Below are 20,953 nucleotides of genomic sequence, written 5' to 3'. Positions count from 1 at the left end.
TTCTTAGCCACTGAGCCATCTCTCCAAACCCTAATCCTCACAGCCCTACTTTTGGGTTTGGTTTTTAGAAACAGGGTCTCGTGAAGCACAGGCTGGCCTCGAACTCTGTATGCAGCCAAGAATGACTTTGAATTTCTAATCCTCCTCCTTCTTCCTCCCAAAAGCTGGGATTGCAGTTTTACAATACCATGCCATCTACCAATTGAGCTAAATCCCTGGCCCTGCCCCAAGCTAAAATCTGTTGAGTAGCATTTAAAGCTAATTACATTTTAATTACAATAAGCTAACTTTCTTGCAAGAGAACTATGGAATGTCTTCATCACATTTCTTAGAAAACCTGTTCATCTAAATCTTATTTTTCAAAATCATTGAGGTGAAAATTGCCCTCTCCACCCATCCACCTGTGTCTTAGCTGTTACATGACTTTGGCTTGTATTACTTACTGATCCTGAACATGGTGGTGTGGATATTGCTAATCGGTGTTCTTACCTTTTTTGGAAAAATAGCACCCATTTTTAATTAAGACTTAAACTGACTGCATATAGTGAAATTATTTGTGTTCATCCCTTGCTCAGAACTCTGCTCACTGAAGACAGTTCCACTGTTTAGCGTGGTTCACAAAGACTAGCAAGTGCCTCATATAGGCTAGGTGCTTTCATCAATATTTTAAAACAAGAAACTAAGAGTCATAATTGATATTTAGTAGACAAATGATATAAATTCTTTTAAAACTGGATTTTAATCATGAATCACAACTGTTGTCTTTGTTGTTTTTTAAACCAGATATAACAACCCTGAGAAACTTTTGGAAACAAGATGTGGACGCTGTGGCGAGTGGGCCAATTGTTTTACGCTGTGTTGCCGTGCATTAGGGTTTGAAGCTCGCTATGTGTGGGATTATACAGGTACAGCATGTGGTAGGAGAGAGGAAGAGACAAGATAGGAGAAGGGTCTATAGACTTGGAATTCAGATTAATGGCCTATGCCCCTCATTTTCTCTTTCTTACATCAGCCTGTCCTATTTGGTGTGTCTATTGCTGTGAAGAGACACCATGACCACAACAACTGTAATAAAGAAAGCATTTAGCTGGGGCTGGTTTACAGTTTCAGAGGTTTGGTCCATTATCCTCATGGGGAGAAGCATGGTGGCATGCAGACACACATGGTGCTGAAGAAGGAGCAGAGAATTCTACATCTTGACCCATAGGCAGCATCTATTACTGTGAAGAGACACCATGACCACAACTGTAATAAAGAAAGCATTTAGCTGGGGTTGGTTTACAGTTTCAGAGGTTTGGTCCATTATCCTCATGGGGAGAAGCATGGTGGCATGCAGACACACATGGTGCTGAAGAAGGAGCGGAGAATTCTACATCTTGACCCATAGGCAGCAAAAGGAGACTGTGAGCCACACTGGGTGTAGCTTGAGCATGTAAGACCTCAACCCCTCCTCCATCAAGGCCTCACCTACTAGTAGTAGCATTCCCTGTGGGCTAAGCATTCAAACACATGAGTCTATAGGAGCCATTCCTATTCAAACCACCACATCTTCCATAAAGTAAGAGCAATACCAACCTTAAAAGCATTCTCAAGGCTCCATAAGATGTTTGTAACACAGATACCTCTTTCCTAGGAGCTAGACTCTATCCCTCTAATCTCTTAGCATGATGTTCATGTTAGCCCTGTTCTGCGTGGATGGAATGTGTGTTATAATGTGCTCTAGAGTTCATTTTTAAAGGGGTTGCTGCAGGTGACATGGCCTATATTGCAGTCTACACAAACACTCCGAGGAAAGACTTAGTATTTGACTTGGTCTTCATTTAGAAGTGACTATTATGTCTGGTTGCTTTCTCTGTTTCAGGATTTTTCTTGTTTCCACTGTTGTTTTAGAATCCATGAAACTTTGAGCTAATAGTCTTCTCTCAGAATCAAATGTAGAGCTTCAAGCAGGGTATGGTTGCACATTCCTGTAGTCCTGGCATTCGACAGAGGCTGTGGTAGGAGGATTGAAGCCAACCTGGGTATCCACTTGCCTATTGATGAGATGCCATTTCAATACCACATATAAAGCATAAATAACCAGCTCTCCTGTTAGGTCTCCTGCTGGGTCCAGAGAGAGCCTGTAGTATCAGAAGTTGCATTCATCTCTCACAGTCTGGTAGTTTTGATGCTTTGCTCAGAGCGTTGCCTGCTTTAGAGCTACAGCACCCATTATTTCTAGTTAAGACTTAAACTGAGAACATTTTAAAGAATTTCAGATAATAATATCCTACAAATGTATGTATCACAAAATGTTCTCGCTAATTAAAGTTTAAATAGTATAAATTAGCTTGTTATGTGATTCCTAGAGAATTACATACAGTTATCAGAAGTCATTCTTGTTTTATCACTTAACGTCTATTTCCCTTTTCTTCCTCTTGCCCCTCATAAATAGACCATGTTTGGACAGAAGTCTATTCTCCTGCTCAGCAGCGGTGGCTGCACTGTGACGCGTGTGAAGACGTCTGTGACAAACCTCTCCTTTATGAAATAGGATGGGGCAAAAAACTGTCCTATATCATAGCATTCTCTAAAGATGAGGTAGGACATAAGAGAAAGAATTCCAAAATATAAAATTATTTTAAAGTGTGTTCGACAGGTCACATACATTTACTGTGTGCTGTTGAATATGTGTCATTTGTATACACCATAAACTCATGGTAATCAGTGTCTTCTGCTGTGGGTGGTACTAAGGAATGTTTGTATCCTTGTACCTACAGATGGACATTGCATGGATTTTAAATTAAGCTACTATAAACAGGTATATACTTGCTTTTTTTTTTTTTTTTGCTTACTGCCTAGGAATGCAATGGCTGGATCATTGTCAAATTATTTTGCAAAGGAGTGGCACTATTTTATTTTCTTATCAACAGTACATGAGACTTCCCATTTTCTCCACACCTTTGCCAAAGTCTAGTGTGGCTTTACTTTTAAATTTAGCCCTGTCAGTGAGAGCTAATGGCACACTGTGTTGGAGCATGTGCGAGGTGTTCATTTTTCAAACCTATGTCTCCTTTGCTGATTTTTCCATTGTGTATTTGTTCTCTTATGAGTTTTAAAGTTTATTTTTATGTTCTTATGTAAGTTGGGTTTTTTTAGAAGTATGCGTTGCAAAGATTTGCTGGTGTGTTCTAAATGATTTGAAGAGAAAAGATCCTAAGTCAAGTTTAGCATGTTTTCTTCCAGAGTTTGCTTTTCATGTTGTATCTATGAAAGTTTTGCCTACCTCATGACAATAATTTTCTCCTGTTTTCTTTTTAGAGCTTTTATGTTTTTAGTTTTACATCTTAATGTAAAACTCTGATCCAGTTGGAGTTAATTCTGTTGAGATTTATTTTGACCATCTAGATAATGAATTGTTCTGGCTCAGAGTGCTAGAAGATTGGACATTTTCCTTCAGTTGTCCTTACCATGTAATAATAGAATCGGGAGGGTGAAGCTTGCTTTGTTTAATTCTGAAGTGGCACCAGCTTTAAACAGAACCCTAGCATTCTGAAAGCTTTATCCAAGTGTGTTTGGCTGAAAACATTACAGCGTATTCTCTGCAATGCCTTTCATTTTCATTGTTTCACTATGACAGCTGAGGTTGACCTTGAACTTGTGTTTCTGCCTCAACCTCCTAAGTGCTGGATTGTAATTGTGACCCTCCATACTCAGCTTTATTTTTTTATTTTTTATTTTTAATTGAGCAGTTCAGCCCTGGTTCTAAAATTCTAACAAAGGGGAGGTTTTTTTGAGTTGCATGGAAGAATTCTTTGCATTGTAGCTATTTTTTTAAAAAAAAAATAAAGGATTGGTGTGATTTTGTTAAATACTGTGTTCTGTGATTGGTTCCAGGTAGTTGACGTCACCTGGCGATACTCTTGTAAACATGATGAGGTAATATCCAGGAGGACCAAGGTTAAAGAAGAGTTACTTCGAGAAACCATTAATAGGCTTAATAAGCAGGTACGTGGTGGCTATCATTTTACAGATGACATTTGAATCATCAGAAATAGCCAGTTTTAACTCTTTATATATTTATTGAGACAAGGTCTCATGTAACTTTGACCTCAAGTGCTAGGCTAATCTGAGCAACACCAATGCCTAGTTTTTATAATTTTCTTTTATTCTTTGATAATTTCATGCAGTATATTTTGATCATGTTCACCATTCCACCACTGTTCCCAGATCCATGCTACCTCCATACCTACCCACCCAACTTCATATCCTCTTTTTTATTTTTTGTGTAGTTTGTGCTGCCCAAATACTCTTGCATGGCCTGCCTGGAGCTTGATCTGCCTACCAGAAGTCACACCCTTAAGAAAACCGACTTTCCTTTCCCAGGAGCCCCTTAACAAGTGGTGGGCACACCCACCTCCCTGCCTCCATCCTGGGGTTTTATCAGACATGAGCTTTCATGGCAGGTCTTGGGCATCCGGCCACAACTACTGTGAGTTCTGAATATGCCCTGCTGTGTCTCTGCCTACAGTCACTCATCCACAGCTGATCCCCAAGGCTTGAGGGGAGGGGTGTGCTATAGATATCCCTCCCACTGAATGCTGAGAACTCTGCAGTCTCTGCATGTTGACTAGGTTTCTATATGCAGAGGATGGAACCCAAGGCAAACAGTTTACCACCTGAGCTGTCTCCAGCCCCCACTAAAATTCCTAGAGCACTAACATCTTCAGTAAGACTACCTTAAGACCAGTGTGTCTATTCATGGAAATTTGGAAAGTTCATGTAAGTATTATGGGTGTTTTATGTTAAATGTCACATTCCTTCTCAGAGTTCAATAACACAGAATTTCAGCATATGTGTATTTGCATGAAAAGGATGTGGCTGTGGGCTATGAGATAGCTCAGTGCGTAAAGTGCTCTAAGTTGAGATTTCCAGAACCCATGTAAACTACAACATGGTAGCTTGTACCTGTTACCCCGGCATTTAGCAGTTACCCACAGGTAGGTCCCAGGGACTTTCTGGCTAGCTAGTCTAGTTATGATGGTGAGATTCAGGTTCATTAGAGGTCCTGTCTCAAAAGTAAGATGGATGAAGATAGAGGATGATAGCTGTTGTTAACCTCTGGCTTCTACACATGCACACACAGTAGGCACACATATATAAACGCATATACCACACACAGACACACACACTACACGTATTTGCACACCACATGTATACACACATATGAGCACACATGCATATGCATGTGCATGTACACACAGTATGTCATTGCTGGGTCTTTTGGTAAATGCTTGTAATCTAGCACCCCTAGCTATTGGGAGACTGAGGCAGGAGGATGGTAAATTCCAGGCTAACCTGAACTACATAGTGTTACCCTATCTGAAGAAACAAAAAAATGTCTTGTTTAATTATCAAACTGTATCTTGAATATAATGATGCTCTTGTATTTGTGTAGAAATTTATATATAAATGTACCCACGTGTTCATGTATGAAAATTTCTGAAGTAAGGTATGGAATGGTTATAGTGATTACTGAGGAAGGGAAGAACTAGGGGTCTGAGATTGCAGAGTCATTTTATAATCCTTTGGTAGGTATGTGTATGCAGCTTTTTCATACCTTAAAAACAACTGATTTTGCTTTGCCTGGCCAGGAAATGAAGCCATACACTTTCATCTGACTCTTGATTGGCATGTGTGGCAAGGCCTCAGTCTGATTCAGACTCACCTTTCTGTCTTATGAGAAGTTTTTAGAGACCCTTACCTGGAAATCTAAGAACCTGACTTTTTGCATTAGGTTTGATTTCCCCACCTTAGACTCTGCTAGGAATTCTGTCTTGCATCTCAGAGCCTCAGCCCACATTTTATGCCTGATTTCTCAGCCTCTTCCCATTCTACTTAATAACGGGCAAGTTCCTGGGTGGGGAAAGGGGTACAGTATGGTCCTTCTCATTGTCCCCCTGAATCTTCTCGCATCCTGTCTCCTTGGTAGCTTTCTATTTTATACACCGAATCCATCTCCCCTCACTTCTGTGTGTGCACATGTGGGTGACCAGGAGCTCATGTCTCCATAACTTTCTTGGCAAGGCCATTGCAATAGCACACACTAGTCCATCACAACCAGAACACAAAATGCTACCTCCCATTTTAAAGCCACAGTAATCCAGGTCATGAACTGTTGAAAATAGGTGCTAAATCATTTCACAAAATAAAATACATAAAATGAGGTTTTCCTTATTTTTGAATTTTCTAAGTAGTTTGGAAACGCAATTGATTACATCTTTCAAGACCTCTGAAAATATCAGTGATTTTATTTTGTTTAGAGGTGGACTTCTGTATTCCCCTAAACTCTGATTTTAAACACTAATTACAGAGGCAGCTATCATTGTCAGAAAACAGAAGAAAAGAACTTCTTCAGAGGATAATTGTGGAGCTTGTTGAATTTATATCTCCCAAAACCCCCCAACCTGGAGAACTTGGTGGAAGGGTGTCTGGGTCATTGGCTTGGAGAGTGGCCCGAGGTGAAGCGGGTCTAGAGGTACGTGCTCCAGTCAGATAAGCTGACGCACCTTCTTGCTGTACTGCACTCGTGGCTTTCAGAAAACCAACTTGTCAAGAGAGCAGAATAATTTTCTTTCTGGGAGGTTTTATGAGTGGGAAATAGGGGTAGGTTTACAATATGAAACAAGATTTAAATCTCATTTTCTCGCCAGGCGGTGTTGGCACATGCCTTTAATCCCAGCACTCGGGAGGCAAAGGCAGGCGGATCTTTGTAAGTTTGAGGCCAGCCTGCTCTACAAGAGCTAGTTCCAGGACAGGCTCTAAAACTACAGAGAAACCCCTGTCTCGGGAAAAACAACAACAACAACAACAAAAACAAAAACAACAACAACAGAAAAAAAACACAAACAAATCTCATTTTCTCTTCCATTTAAAAGTAAAACCAGACATTTCTTATAGTCCGTTGCTTTAGTGGCTAAGGCTTTCAGCATCTTCCTTCTATAGCCTGTAAGAATTTGTAGGTAGCTGTTCCTATTAGCCCTGACCTGTGGCCCTGGACACTAGGCAGGCTGAAGCAAGAGAGCTGCAATTCAGCGTGGCCATGCAGTGAGATTCAGCAACATGACAGGGGGAAAGAAGGGCTAGAGTGCAGCTCAGCAGTCAGCATTTGCCAAGCATTTGTGAGGCACTAGTTGAGCCCTCAGTGCCGCAGGGAGGGTTGTTATCACGTGCTTCCTCTCTGGAAATGGAAGGAGTATCACAGGGACTGATTTATGTACCTTAACTCTCAAGTTAGGACCCAGGTGAAAGTCTGTGCACCGTGGTCTGTAGCAACCACAGAAACAGTGTGTAGATCACCCCTTCCCTAGGGAGCTACAAGTAGCACTGCTGGATCATCCAGCACATATGTGATCCAGGAAGCTGCAGAGTGAAACACGCTGGAGAGGAAAATGATCCCTCTCATATTGTTACCAGACAACTCAGCAATCCCAAACAAATTAAAGCTTTAAGTTTTCTTTATGTAAATATGCCATTGTTGTAACCCATTTTTCCTATGTCCTAAAAGAGTGAATTATCCCCAATAAATTTTGTGTTTGAATTTTAGTTTATCTCATCATCCGCTATAGGCTATTAGTAATGTTGGTTTAGCTGTAGAATTACAAGCTCAACAAATAGTTCCGATCACTGCTGACACAGTACAAGTTAGGAGCCTGAATCTAGATGAAGCCATTAAAGAGCGCATTTAACTCACAGCTGTGTTCAGCTGAAAGCGTGGACATTATTTAGGTCTTCATTTCCTTTTCATCTTTGGGGTGCGTGTGCTTCCTTACATGGGTGTACACTGATTAAACTTTAAAAATATGAACTGGGTCAGAACAGGATCATTTTTCCCTTTTGAAAACTTTGAGAATTTCTCGGTTGCTGGAGACCATCTTAGTGTTGTAGGTTTAAAAAGAAACCACTGGCTCCAATTTTACAAATGAGTGTTCTAAAAGTGAGCAGAAAGGGGTATTAATCCTCAAAATATTTAGCGCTTAATCTCAGTCATTTGGAGCAAGAGGAAAATATTACTGTATTGTTTTCCAAAAGGAAAGTTTTATCTTAACAGAGTTTTATGCAGGCTAGGAGTGATGGCACATGCCTGTAGTTCCAGCCCTAGGGAGGCCGAGACAGGAGGATCACAAATTTGAGACCAGCCTGATCTCAATTTTTAATGAAATATTAATCTTACTACATGTTGCTTTGCTTCTTTGCATACATGATACATTCAGTAATGTATATGTATATATTTTCTTTTCACTTTGACATTACTTATCCTTTATAAGAGAAAGCTTTAGATTGTGTTAGCATTCTGAAATACCTTTGAGAAAGCAGAGAAGAGAATGTGGCTTTGTAGAATTGCGTGTCTCATAGTCTCAAGGTGCTGAGTCCCCAATACAAAAAAAGAGGGAAGGAAGAGGGAAGAGAGAGAGAGGAAGGGAGAAATTAGGAAGAGAATTGAGAATGTTAAAATAGAACTTATTAAAATCAAGTTTTAAAAAATAATTTTATTTACCTTTTGACAACACAATATGCAGGCTCTGCTAGAGATTTACATTCTCTTTCATATGTTAATTGATAATAATTTCTGCTATTTTATTTGAGATAAAGGTCTTACAGTGTAGATCAGGTTGGCTCAAATTTGCTATTCTCCTGCCTCCCTTTTTCCAAGTACTGTGATTATGTTTGCACCACTACACCCCCACTTAGTGTTACTATTTTATATTAACAGTGATAACACACATACTTGTAATAGATATTTTTACAGTGTTCATTGTTTCTTGTACCTATTTTTACTTTTTAATATCAAGAACCTAAAGTTTAACACAAAGTTATACTCAGTATCTGTAGGAGTAATGAATAATATATCAAGATACTGACACAGATTGCTGGTTCTCTACAGTGGGTACTTTTGCCTTCTGGTGGCCCTTGGCAATATCTGGAGGCAGTTACGATGTAGCACTTTGGAGAAGGCATGCTCCCCAGGACAGTGACCATTACAAAAATCACTGTACCGAAAGTACAGGACAAACCACACATCAAGACAAATACAGACACAGAAGAAACATATCTGCTCTTTCAGATGTTTGAAGTATCTTCTGATTAGGAGTAGAAAGGACTATTTTATTTTTAAATCAAACCTTGGTTTCCTTTGGATGAGAACATCAAATTTGTCTGGAATTTTAAGCTAAAACAGACTTTTATAGTAATTTTTACATGAGAAAAATACCTCTTAGACAAATTCCTAACTTATTGTATCAATAAAGTACATTTTAGTGAAATGGCTTAAGCTTGAGGCCTAAAGGATGAGAAAGAGTCATAAATGTGGAGATTCTAGACAGGGTGGCATGGGTCAGGGTCCTAAGGCAAGAATCCACCATCCTTTCTGAGGAACTGAGAAGGAGAGCAATGTGGTGAGATACAGGCAAGGATAGAAAAACCCTGAGACCTCATTGGCACCTACAGTCTACAAGCCTTGGAGAAGAGTTTGAAGTACTGTGTGAAAAGTTCCTGTGTCCCATAAAACTCTCTGTAGACATAGTAATCTGAACCAGATCAAATCATACCGAATTAGAAAAGCCCAGGTTTAATGGATACCAACACTTAAACTTATGAATGACTTTCCAGGTCCCCAGAGAGGAGGGGTCTTGGGGTAGAACTTCCACCTGAACATTCCAGACTCTTTGGATATATGGATGCCAGGGGCTGGGGCGTGACTTCCATCCAAACATTCCAGACTCTTTGAATATATGAATGCCAGGGACTGAGGTGAAGCTTCCATCCGAACAATCCATGCTCTTTGGATATATAGATACCAAGGGCTGAGGTGAAGCCTTCACCCAACATTCCATACTCTTTGGGTACATGGATGCCAGGGACTGGAGTGATGCTTCCAATCAAACACTGTAGAGTCAGTGAAGTGAAGTATCCCAGTTGGGCATAGGGCACAAGCCTGTCTTAGTATTTGGGATGAGTAGGCAAGAGTATGGTGAGTTCAAGACTAGCCTTGGGCACATAGTATAAGTCCTGGTCTCAAAATACAATTTTAAAAAGGAAGAGAAAGAGTATTGGTTAAAAAAAAAAAAGAGAGAGAGAGATGCTTTTAGGTCATCTGTGTAGAGCACAAATAGAAAAGGTGAGAGTGTAAAGATGGTGGTGATATTTGGTATCAGAGTCACAGATGGAGGTGAAGGAGTGGAGATGAGAAAAATAAATGAGCTTAGGTAGATGTATTAGTTTTCATTGCTAGGGAGAACCATCATGACCAAGATAGCATACACATGGCAGCAGGCGGGCATGGCACTCAAGCAGCAGCTGAGAGGTCACTAAGACTCAAGCACCTCCTTGACACACCTCCTCTAATAAGGCTAATCCTTCCCAAATAGTTTCACCACAGGAGACCAAGTTTTTAAAAACGTGAGCCTATGGGAGCCATTCTCATTTAAGCCCACCACCATAGATAATGAAAATTCAATCCCAACTCACACTTTTTTCTGCAATGCCTTGTGTTGTATCAGTATTGTACTCATTATATGTAAGCTGTAAAATCTTTTCTGAGTTTTCTCTGGTGTAATACACTTGTCCTTTTCAATTTGAGTTGCCTTTTATATAGCATCTCTTCTTTTTGTTTTCATGTCTCCATAGTGTTGAATATTGCATTTCTATTTTTTCAAGAGAAAGGAAACCCTGTTCATCCCTTCTGAAAACGAGAAGATCTCTAAGCAATTTCACCTCCGCTACGATATTGTAAAGGACCGGTACATCCGAGTCTCCAACAACAATGAATACATCTCCGGATGGGAGAATGGTGTGTGGAAAATGGAATCCATATTCAGAAAAGTTGAAACAGACTGGAACATGGTAATTTAATGCATGAAACTGTTTAAAATATGTGTTATTATTTAAACAGATATAGGTTGCCTTAATTTTCCAGTTATATATAATATGAAAGCCGGTATAATTGCTTTTGGTAATTCTTTAAGTGGGAAAATAAAATCCTGTTCCCAACATTTCATCAAAAATGCATTAGGGATTCTTGCACTTCTATCAGGGATCCTTCTTACTGAACCAAGAATGGGCTTGGGATTGTTACACTTGTAATTTCACAAATATATTTTTACTTAGCTAAAGAAATGGCATAAAACCAAACAATAAAGCTTAGAATTTCAAGGTATGCATGACCATAATGATTATGTAGTTGGTAGAAGATGGACATCTTCTGGAAAATTGTCTTTATCCTAAATCTCCTAAGCAGGAAGCAGAATGGAATTGAAGTTTTCATTACTCAGGAACTAGTTTGTACTTGCTGAACTGAAGAAGGCTCATGTTTCTCCCTAGCCAGCAGTGTTGCTAGGGAAAATAATAGAGAAAATGATGGTACGTGGCAGAAGGTGTGGTGTGCTGAGAAGCAGGGCAGCTCTGACACACTTCTCTTTTGTCTTCCACACTTGTGTGTTCATCTGCGGACATTTGCTGAGTGCCTGTTATATAGACCAGGCCTGCTCTCAGCTAGATGAATGAGCATGAGTCCCTTCTCTGACTATCTAACAGGGAAACCATAAACAGCCATCTTAACTACCATGCAGCGTGCTATAATAAGGATGTCAGTGCATCGCTATGGAAACGCTGAGGTAATTAGCTATGGCTGTGGGAGTTGGGCAAATCTCCACAGAACAGGCAGTATTTGAGCTGGACACTGAAAGATGAGTAGGTGACCATCCAAACAGCAGGCACATATAGCCTGTTTTGATACGTGGATCAAAAGTAACGCTGTAGTCAGGAAGGGTACATTGTATGTGGAGTTAAGAGATGTGAATGGGATGCAAAGGTCATTAAAGAAAAAGCAGACGTGTTTATTTGAGACACGCTTTGATTACTGTAGAGTAGAAAACACTTTATGTTGAGTGAATGCGTTTCTGGCTATAGAATTTAAATCCTATAAAAATGTGTTAAATCAATAAAAAGTACTAGAATTGTGGAGAGAAGGAAGGAAGCTAGAGAGAGAGAGACTTAGAATAGCAATTGTCATTAAACCCTGTCCCTCCCATTTCGAGCCATCAGCCATCTTTAGTTGTTTCCCAGCTCTGTTGAATTGTAAGCAGCTCCCAGCACTCCTTTATTCAGTGATATCCCACACTGCGTGTAACAGCAACCTGTTTCTTACCTCCCAAGGCCACATGCTTGTGCGAGATTTTCTATCCTCCAAATACGTTGTTCAATAATATCTAAATTGAAAGGAACATAATCAATACAAGATGAGTGCACTCTTTGAGAGGCATGTGAGTCAGTCCTTCACCTTTAAAAGCAAGGTTATGGCTGCCTAGTTCATCTCTATATCTGCCATGGTCCTTTCAAGTATGTGCTGTTTTCTCTGATGGAGAAATGCTTTCCAAAATTCAGTAGTTCCTGAATTGAGTATTCTTGCAGAAGTCACCCTGGCTGTTTCTCCAGCCTCCTCGGTGCTCTGCTGTGCAACTACTCTATTTTTCTGACTTCTCCTCAGAACCTCAGCCACCCTGCGCTTCCTCCTCCTCCTCAGAACCTCAACTACCCTATCCTTCCACCTTCTCCTCAGAACTTCAATTACCCTGCCTTTCCTTCCCCTCAGAACCTCAACTACCCTGCCCTTCTGCCTTCTCCTCAGAACCTCAACTACCCTGCCCTTTGCTGTCTCCTCAGAACTTCCTTACCTTTGTGACTGAATGCTTGTCCTCAGAGCTTGCTTAATGTCCAGGCCCAGCTATCTGGAACTTTCACCATTTGTAGAGTCTTTTCACTACGTGCTGTGCATCTTGTCTTCACATTTCTTCAGCAGCTGTGTGCAAGAATAGACTTGTCTTCCTTAGAGCAGTAGCATCTTCAAGATCTCCATTTCCCATTTCTTGCCATACTCAAGTATCTGGTGCCTAATACATAGTCAGTGTTTACTGCAGCCTGGTGAGTGTCAGAAAGAGTGATTGAATATGGGCTGAATCTGCAGCCTTGAGGGCGCCTGTTATCCTTTATCCCTGTAGTGCTCGGTGTGCACATGCTCACAAGCTTTCCATCAATTTACACCTCAAGCTCGACTTGTGAACATTTTTCCTGTCACTATACTCACTTGTGTCGAGAATTTTTCATTTAGTCACTTAGCACACATGCAGGTTGAAAAAAGTGGTTAGCGAAATGAACAAAGAAACAGGCCTCAAGGGGCCTGTGACTGTGCTGGCTAGTTTATGTCAACTTGACACAAGCTAATGGCCTCCAGGAGGAAGAAACCTCAGTTAAGACAATGCCTCCATAAGATCAAACTGTACACAAGCCATAGGGCATTTCTTAATTCATGATTGATGAGGGAGGGTACAGCCCATTGTGGGTGTGGCCATCCCTTGGCTGGTGGTCTTGGGTTCTATAAGAAAGCAGACTGAGAAAGCCATGGGAACCAAGCCAGCGAGCAGCTCCACTCCGTGTCCTCTGCATCAGCTCCTGCCTCCAGGTTCCTGCCCTCGCTGCTTTTGATGATGAACTGTTATATAGGCCTGTGAACAAAATAAAGCCTTTCCTCCCCGAGGTCTTTTGGTTTTGGTGTTTCATCACAGCAATAGTAACTTCTAACACCATGACCTAGTAATATAAGAAGGATATGTGGACTAGCAATTTGATAGATAGCATAAGTTCTAGAAGAATATGAATCTCAGCTGTTGAAAAAGAGATTTTTTAAGAAGTCACTAACTTCCTGATTCAGAAATAAGATGTGGGTAGGCTTTTGTAAGAAAACAAATGGAGAGTTTCTCAGCTTCATACATGTTCTGAAGCAGAGTTTAGGATCATGGAAATAGTGACTAGGGACGTACAGAAGTGGAAACATGGTGTGCTCAGGGAACAGTGTATGGAAAGGAATATGCAGAGCAGTGGGGAATGAAATTGGAGGAGCAGAACTGTTGTAATATGAGCGGCAGGGCTGTGCCTGGCACCCAGCCGCCCGCATGGCTAGCTTATGCCCCGAAATAATTACACGGAAGCTGTATTCTTTTAAACACTGCCTGGCCCATTAGTTCCAGCCTCTTATTGGCTAGCTCTTACATATTGATCTAACCCATTTCTAATATTCTGTGTAGCACCACGAGCTGGCTTACCAGGAAAGATCTTAACCTGCGTCTGTCTGGAGTGGGAGAATCATGGCGACTCACTGACTCGGCTTCTTTCTCCCAGCATTCTGTTCTGTTTACTCCACCCACCTAAGGGTTGGCCTATCAAATGGGCCTAGGCAGTTTCTTTATTAATTAACCAATGAAAGCAACAGATTAATACAAGACCCACCTCCATCATTTCCCCTTTTTCTGTTTAAACAAAAAAGAAAGGCTTTCACTTTAACATAGTAAGATTACATATAGCAAAACAGTTATCAAGCAAGAATTACAGTTACAATATTTATATCTATTTTATCTTTTATCATAACTAAGGAAAACTATAACTATAACTAACCATTCTTCAACTCCATCAAAGACTCCAGAAGGATATAATATTACCTAAGTAAACAAGAACTAAGAAACTTCAAACTCTAGAAATGACAGAGACATCTCACTGCCTGGACAGTCACCCAAAGTTCTCTTGTACGGTTGGGGCATCCATCTTCGGCCTTCAGGCCCATAGTGTTCAGCAGACATTTCCATGAAGCAGGAAATTTCAAAGGCAGTTCAGTCATTTTCTGCTGTGTCCTGCAGAATGTCTCGCAGACTCTTTCATGAGTCAGGAACCCCGAAAGACCATCTCACCTTTAGGCAAGTTCAGCAGTCCTTTTTCTGCAGGTTCTTTGTGTCCAGTTTATGCAACAGTCCAGGCATGAGCAGTTTCATGCCCAAATGGCTATCAAACTCCATAAGGAGCCTCTTCGATGCCCATCGTTCTCTTGAAGTAGATTGGTGCTGCCAGGAGCAGACGTGTCTCATTGTCATGAAAAGCCCTAAGTTATTAAAACATTAAATGCTATGTTCTGCAGTCTGTGACGACATAAATGAATGCAGACAGATTATAAAAATATATACAGCTTTAATAGGGAAATAGACTTACAGGACCACAGGTTCCTGCGGAGAACAGGAAAAGCGGAGAAAAGGGGCTGCTGGGATCAGCCCAGCAGATTTATCAGTAAACATTAGCCCGAGGCGAACACGCCCCCAATGGGTGGGGCTATATCCCTACACAGAACTCAAATTATCTTGCAGTTATTTAATCAGGAAGTATGGGGTGCTCAGGCAGGTAATACTATTATTGTACTAGTACCCCAAAGAAGTAACTTCAGAAGCTAGGGGTGAAATGAGTCAGAAATAACACAGAAGGATTTAAATACAGAGCAACTGAAAGTGGATTCATTTTCATTTCATTGGTAAAATAGAATAACCAAAATTAGGATTCATGAGCAATACCAGTGTGCCAGTAGTGAATTAAAGTCCCTTGAAGTCCAACCGCTCTGCAGGGCATCTGTGGGAAGGGTGCCCACAGGGTGCCTGTGGAATGAGTGGAGTGCTTAGAGTGAACCTCAACAGTCCAAGCTGAAGTTCTTCAACCCTCACTAAAAGTCAGAAAGTCTCAGCAAACGTTCTCAGTTCTGAAATCTCACCCATTGGTGTAGTTGGTGTCATGCACTTCACCCACAGGCTGTACGTTCCTTAGTGTACTGGTGTACTTTCGATGACTGTATTTGAGGCTCGTCCACTAGGGGAAACATGGACTTAGAAATGTTTATTGAGCTAGAAATGTCCATTTTTGTCTTCACTGCTTTCTCCTAGACTTAGTTCTCTCCAGTCACCTTTCTTCTGGTAGCCCCTTTGTTTGGCTTCTCTTTCCTAAATAACAGTCTTTAGTAGCCACCCCCTTACAGGTGCATCAGGCTGTGACTGATCCTTAGATGGAGACCCAGTAGTTTAAAATAGTTGAGACCAGTGACTCCCAGGGAACATAGTACCATCACAGGGTCCCAGGGTCCCAGGTTCTTTTTACAAATAGCTACATGAAAAACAGACTGGGAAATTGTGAACACCAGAGGGTGCTATAGTGAGGTAGTCCTGAACTTACATGGATTTGACAGTTCCACACTTCTGAGCTTATGAACAGCAAACAATGGTTGACTATACATATCCTGGGGTGGGGTTGCTGCAGGATCGTGCTGTCTGGCTGGCCTGAAATGCAGAGATCTGCCTGCCTGTGCCGCGCAGGTGCCTGTGGCAGTGAGCCCAGAAGGGGAAATCAGATCTTCTGTAGATAGAGATACAAGAAGTTGTGAGCCACCTAATGTCAGTGCAAGGAATGGAATTCAGGTCCTCTCTAAGAACAAGACATTCTCTTAACAGCTGAGTCGTCTCTCCAGTCCCCAAGACCATCTTCTTAGAGCAAGATTGTTCAATAGATATATTATCTCTAATTTACTAATTCTGATAACATTTCACATTAATGAGTATTGTCCTCGCTAGAGTTTCTATTGGTATGATAAAACATTACCAAAAACAGCTTGAGGAGGAAAGGGGGTTCCATCTTACACCTTTGTAGTCCTGAGGGAAGTCAGGCAAAGGTCATGGGGCAGCTGCAGGGGGCGGGGGCTGCTTGCTAGGTTCTTCCTCATGGCTAGTTCAGTTTGCTCTCTTATACAGTAAAGACCAGGCATGGGCCCTCCCACATCATCTAATCAAGACTGTACTCCTTAGACTTGCCTTCATGCATATATATGTAACCAGTTTATTTTGTAGTGTTAACTAAATGTGCCCCCCTTTAAGCAAATGAATTTATCTAGTATTCATTTTTTTTTGTTTGTTTTGTTTTTGTTTTTCAAGACAGGGTTTCTCTGTGGTTTTGGAGCCTGTCTTGGAACTAGCTCTTGTAGACCAGGCTGGTCTCGAACTCACAGAGATCCGCCTGCCTCTACCTCCCGAGTGCTGGGATTAAAGGCGTGCGCCACCACCGCCTGGCCATTCGAATAAACTTAAATTGCTAAAAATAAAAAGTGAACTGCTTTTCTTATTTTCAGGTGAGATGTGTTTCTCAATACTTGATTTTTTTTAGTATTTATTTTTTTTAAAAAAAACTGACTGGTGCTGTATTTATATATGCTGTTTTCTATTCTGCCATGTTCTAATCACTAGTAGCCTGGAGTATCTGGCACTAAGACTGATTCTAACTGAGTTTTGTATTCACCTTACCCAGGTCATTCCTCATCTATAATGTACCCCAAGTACAGCTTCACTTTCCAGATACTTTGTTGCAGAATAAAGTTTTCATCACTAGCTACAACTTCTGTAGTATGTTTTCAGATTTATGTTCTTGAATTTTTTCCTACAAACACACAGTTTAGAAACACTATCTCATCTTATACTAGGCAGCATTAGCTTCTGGTAAGTTCTTGTTTTCGGCCCCTTGCACATTAATGTGAACCATACTTATATTGTTGGATATGAACTAAGAGCTATAGATCCACATGTTTTTCTTTATATTCTACTTTCTTCTGCCTTTTGGAATAATCAGGAAGGGTAATTTTCTCAATTAAGATTCCCTCTTCCCAAATATATTTACCCACACAAGTGTATTTAACCTGGAGAAAAATAGAGTAAGTAGAATAATAGTGGGTTGATTTCACCCCATTATAGAGACTAGAATACAAAATAGTACATATATAGTAAGACGCTGCCACAGTAGGTGTGACTCATGTGGTCCTGTCAGCCATTTGACCCATATTTACAAAGTATCAGTTATATGTTTCTAAATGAACCAGTCAATTTGAATATATGTTCATCTGTGTGTATTATATAATTATATATTAATGCTTGATAACTACTATGTTTATTAGAAGCCTCTCCCCATGAGTCCAGTGCCTGTACCCCCGAGCACTTTTGATGTGGTTATATCAGACAGAAGCCCAGGAAACTACTACACTGGGGTGAGGGCTGGCAAGTCCAGGCGTGATGAGATTGTGAAGGGTTTGAATGCTAAAAGTTTAGATTTAAGGCAAGACCCTGGGACCTGAGATACATGGTAGACTAGGCAGATGTCATGGAGGAAGTGAGACTTGATGAGAGAGGCTAGGACAGAGCAGTGGAGGCAGGGCTGGATACAAGTGCTGTTCTGTCTGGCTAGTGCAGACAGAAGAATCCTGGGCTACTAGAGGGACTGAGTGTGGGTCAGCCTACAGAGGCCGGGGTATAGATGTGAGTCTCGTGACACACATAGAGGGCTCCTGTGGCAGGACAGCCTGTAGACCTGGGCTCCTTAGACTGTGACTCTTTAAGGTGGGAAGGAGCGCTGCTTAGGAGCGCTGCTTGTGAGCGAACAGGGAGTGCACTAGAAAGGCAGGCCTGTGTGTCCCCTTGGCAGCTCTTAGTGGTGGCTGAGCAGATGTCATGTCCACGGAGAGGCTGTGGCCTCACTGTAGGAAAGTAGGCCTGAAAATCCTGACTGAGGAGTTGAGTCCGAGCTCATCAGTCATTTGTAAGGAGGATTCATGCTCATGGCTCCTCTTGATGCTTCCTTTAGATAATGAACTTCTAGAGAGACTATAGTTGAGGGACACATGTACTGTGGTAACTGTCTGCGTACCAAAAGATGCCACCGGAAATATTGCTGACAGTGACAGAAAAGGTGATGACAGTCTTTTTAGTCAGAAAAATTTCATTTTTAATGATTATGTGTTCATGAAGTGATGAGACTTTAGTTTTCTACACTGTTTGATTTCTTCCGAAAATCCCTCCCACTTGCCCTGACTTTTAGGTGTATTTGGCCCGAAAAGAAGGATCATCTTTTGCGTATATTTCCTGGAAGTTTGAGTGTGGGTCAGCTGGCCTCAAAATAGATAACGTTTCCGTCAGAACGAGTAGCCAGAGCTTTGAGAGTGGATCCGTGAGGTGGAAACTGCGGTCTGACGCAGCTCAAGTCAACCTACTGGGAGGTGGGTGCCAGGGTGCTCAACACCTGTGGGCTGCGTGCATTTGGCTGAGGTGTACCAACAGTTGTTCCCATTGCTATGGTAAAATATTTCATCTCATTTTGTGTTAGACAGGTTGATGGGTGTGCGTGTGTGTGTGTGTGTATGTGTGTGCTTGAGTGCATTGTGTGTGTGTTTGAGTGCATTGTATGTGTGTGCGTGTGTGTATGTTTGCGTGGTGAAACAAATGCAGGAAGAAAAAAATAATTTCTATGTTCCAAAGGATAAATTTCTTGTGTAAAGAAAAATGTCTGCTTTTAAAGGGTTTAACTGTGTCAGTCCTATAAGAAGTGTGTTTCAAACCTCTCAGTGCTTTTCAGTTTACCGAAACTCAAATGCGAATTCTTTTTTCCCTCCAACAGATAAAAATATTCGTTCCTATAATGATTTTTCTGGTGCCACAGAAGTCACATTGGAAGCAGAATTAAGCAGAGGAGATGGAGGCGTTGCTTGGCAACATACCCAGCTGTTTAGGCAAAGCTTAAGTGACCCTGGAGAAAATGGCCTGGAGATAATTATAGAATTAAGTGACCTCTGAAAACCTGAACTTCAGGGACAAACTGGCCACAGTCAGGGACAAGCCATGGCCTCCAGTTGCATGTTAGCTCAATGTGCGTCTAGTTGGCAGTTCACTGCCCTGTCCAACAGGTTTCTTTTGCTGGGTATATATCATGTAATCCTCATTAAAATGTATCTTCATAGTGTGGACCATAAGAAATCTTCAATTAAAAACTCACTTCTAGCTGTGACTAAACTTTGGTGTAAGATATTTGCCATAGAGTAACCATATGAAATTCTAATCTAAACATGTTTGGTAGACTTGTAAGAGAAAAATAATGGGATTCGTGATTAAATCTGCTCATGACTTATAAAATCTGGGGCTGCTAGACACTTAATATTTTCTGATTAGATTTTCCCAACACTCTTGATTTTGAATAAATATGAAAGTCAAGTATCTCTTAAGTTATATGCATGAAGGTTTTTATGATTGTAAATGTATGGACAGTTAAAAAAATAAAGCAAATTATTTTGTCTTATACCTTTCAGTGCTTATCTTTACTAAAAACAGGCTTTTCTGGGTATGATGAACATTAAAAACTACGTCAGTATACACAGGTTCTGAAAACATGTAACACAACTTAAATTCAAAGATAACATTGCAAATTCCATAATGTATGGGAACTTGGTAGCTTTGAGTTATAAGCTACCTCACTGAATAAAGTATTCTTGGCTTTGAAACTGCATTGTATGAGAAAGGTGGGTAATATGAATGAGATATGGCCACTAGACAGAAAGCAGACCACATGTGAGACATGTCTTGGTGTACTGTGCAGTAGCTCATCATAGTTTAAGTTCTATGAATCTGTTTCTAGTTATAGGTTTCAATGCCAATTCAATAAAAATATTAGAATCATGGAAAGTTTAATGACAAAAAATTGTCATTAAACTTCATCTCTCCTATTTAAATCAGCATATTTAGCTATTTACCAACTTTTAAATTATAGGCCAGCTTTTGCAAATTACTCCCTTGCTAAAAAGTTACATTTCTCTTTTTCTCATAAATATGTTCTAGCATGACCCTGTGTAAAGCAATCAGATAAACTGAATAAAGGAGGATGAAGAAAGAATACAAGGCTATACTTGGCTACATGAGGCTCTGTCTTTAAAATCATCTGCCTTGTTTAGTTTTTTTTTTTTTTTTTTTTGGTTTTTCGAGACAGGGTTTCTCTGTGGTTTTTGGAGCCTGTCCTGGAACTAGCTCTTGTAGACCAGGCTGGTCTCGAACTCACAGAGATCCACCTGCCTCTGCCTCCCAAGTGCTGGGATTAAAGGCGTGCGCCACCACCGCCCGGCTCCTTAAATATTAATCTTATGGAACTCTCAGACTTGGAATTATTCATAGCAGCCAAAATGGCCTGGCACCTGCAGCTGGAGAGACTGGACAGCAGCTGTGTCTTGGTGAGGGCATGAGCTCCGCTGAGCTTTAGT

General features: G+C 40.8%; 1 protein-coding gene across 2 annotated transcripts in view; it reads left to right on the top strand.

Annotated features, from left to right (window-relative positions):
* Ngly1 (N-glycanase 1) overlaps window positions 1-20,001 on the top strand; it is a 46,677-nt gene extending 26,676 nt beyond the window's left edge. The window contains exons 6-12 of one of the 2 annotated variants that reach the window (XM_057769334.1): window positions 784-905; window positions 2,435-2,580; window positions 3,877-3,987; window positions 6,353-6,517; window positions 10,696-10,881; window positions 18,751-18,928; window positions 19,327-20,001. In XM_057769334.1, coding sequence (XP_057625317.1) covers window positions 784-905; window positions 2,435-2,580; window positions 3,877-3,987; window positions 6,353-6,517; window positions 10,696-10,881; window positions 18,751-18,928; window positions 19,327-19,502 — 1,084 coding nt within the window. In that variant the 3' untranslated portion in view covers window positions 19,503-20,001. The remainder of the gene's footprint in view (window positions 1-783; window positions 906-2,434; window positions 2,581-3,876; window positions 3,988-6,352; window positions 6,518-10,695; window positions 10,882-18,750; window positions 18,929-19,326) is intronic. The other variant, XM_057769335.1, reaches the window with a different exon arrangement.
* The last annotated feature ends 952 nt before the right edge of the window (window positions 20,002-20,953 follow it).

The sequence above is a fragment of the Chionomys nivalis genome, chromosome 5 (assembly GCF_950005125.1).
Source record: "Chionomys nivalis chromosome 5, mChiNiv1.1, whole genome shotgun sequence".
Classification (NCBI taxonomy): Eukaryota; Metazoa; Chordata; class Mammalia; order Rodentia; family Cricetidae; genus Chionomys; species Chionomys nivalis.
Note: the sequence above shows the minus strand (reverse complement) of the source record. Positions and strands in the feature narration are given on the sequence as shown.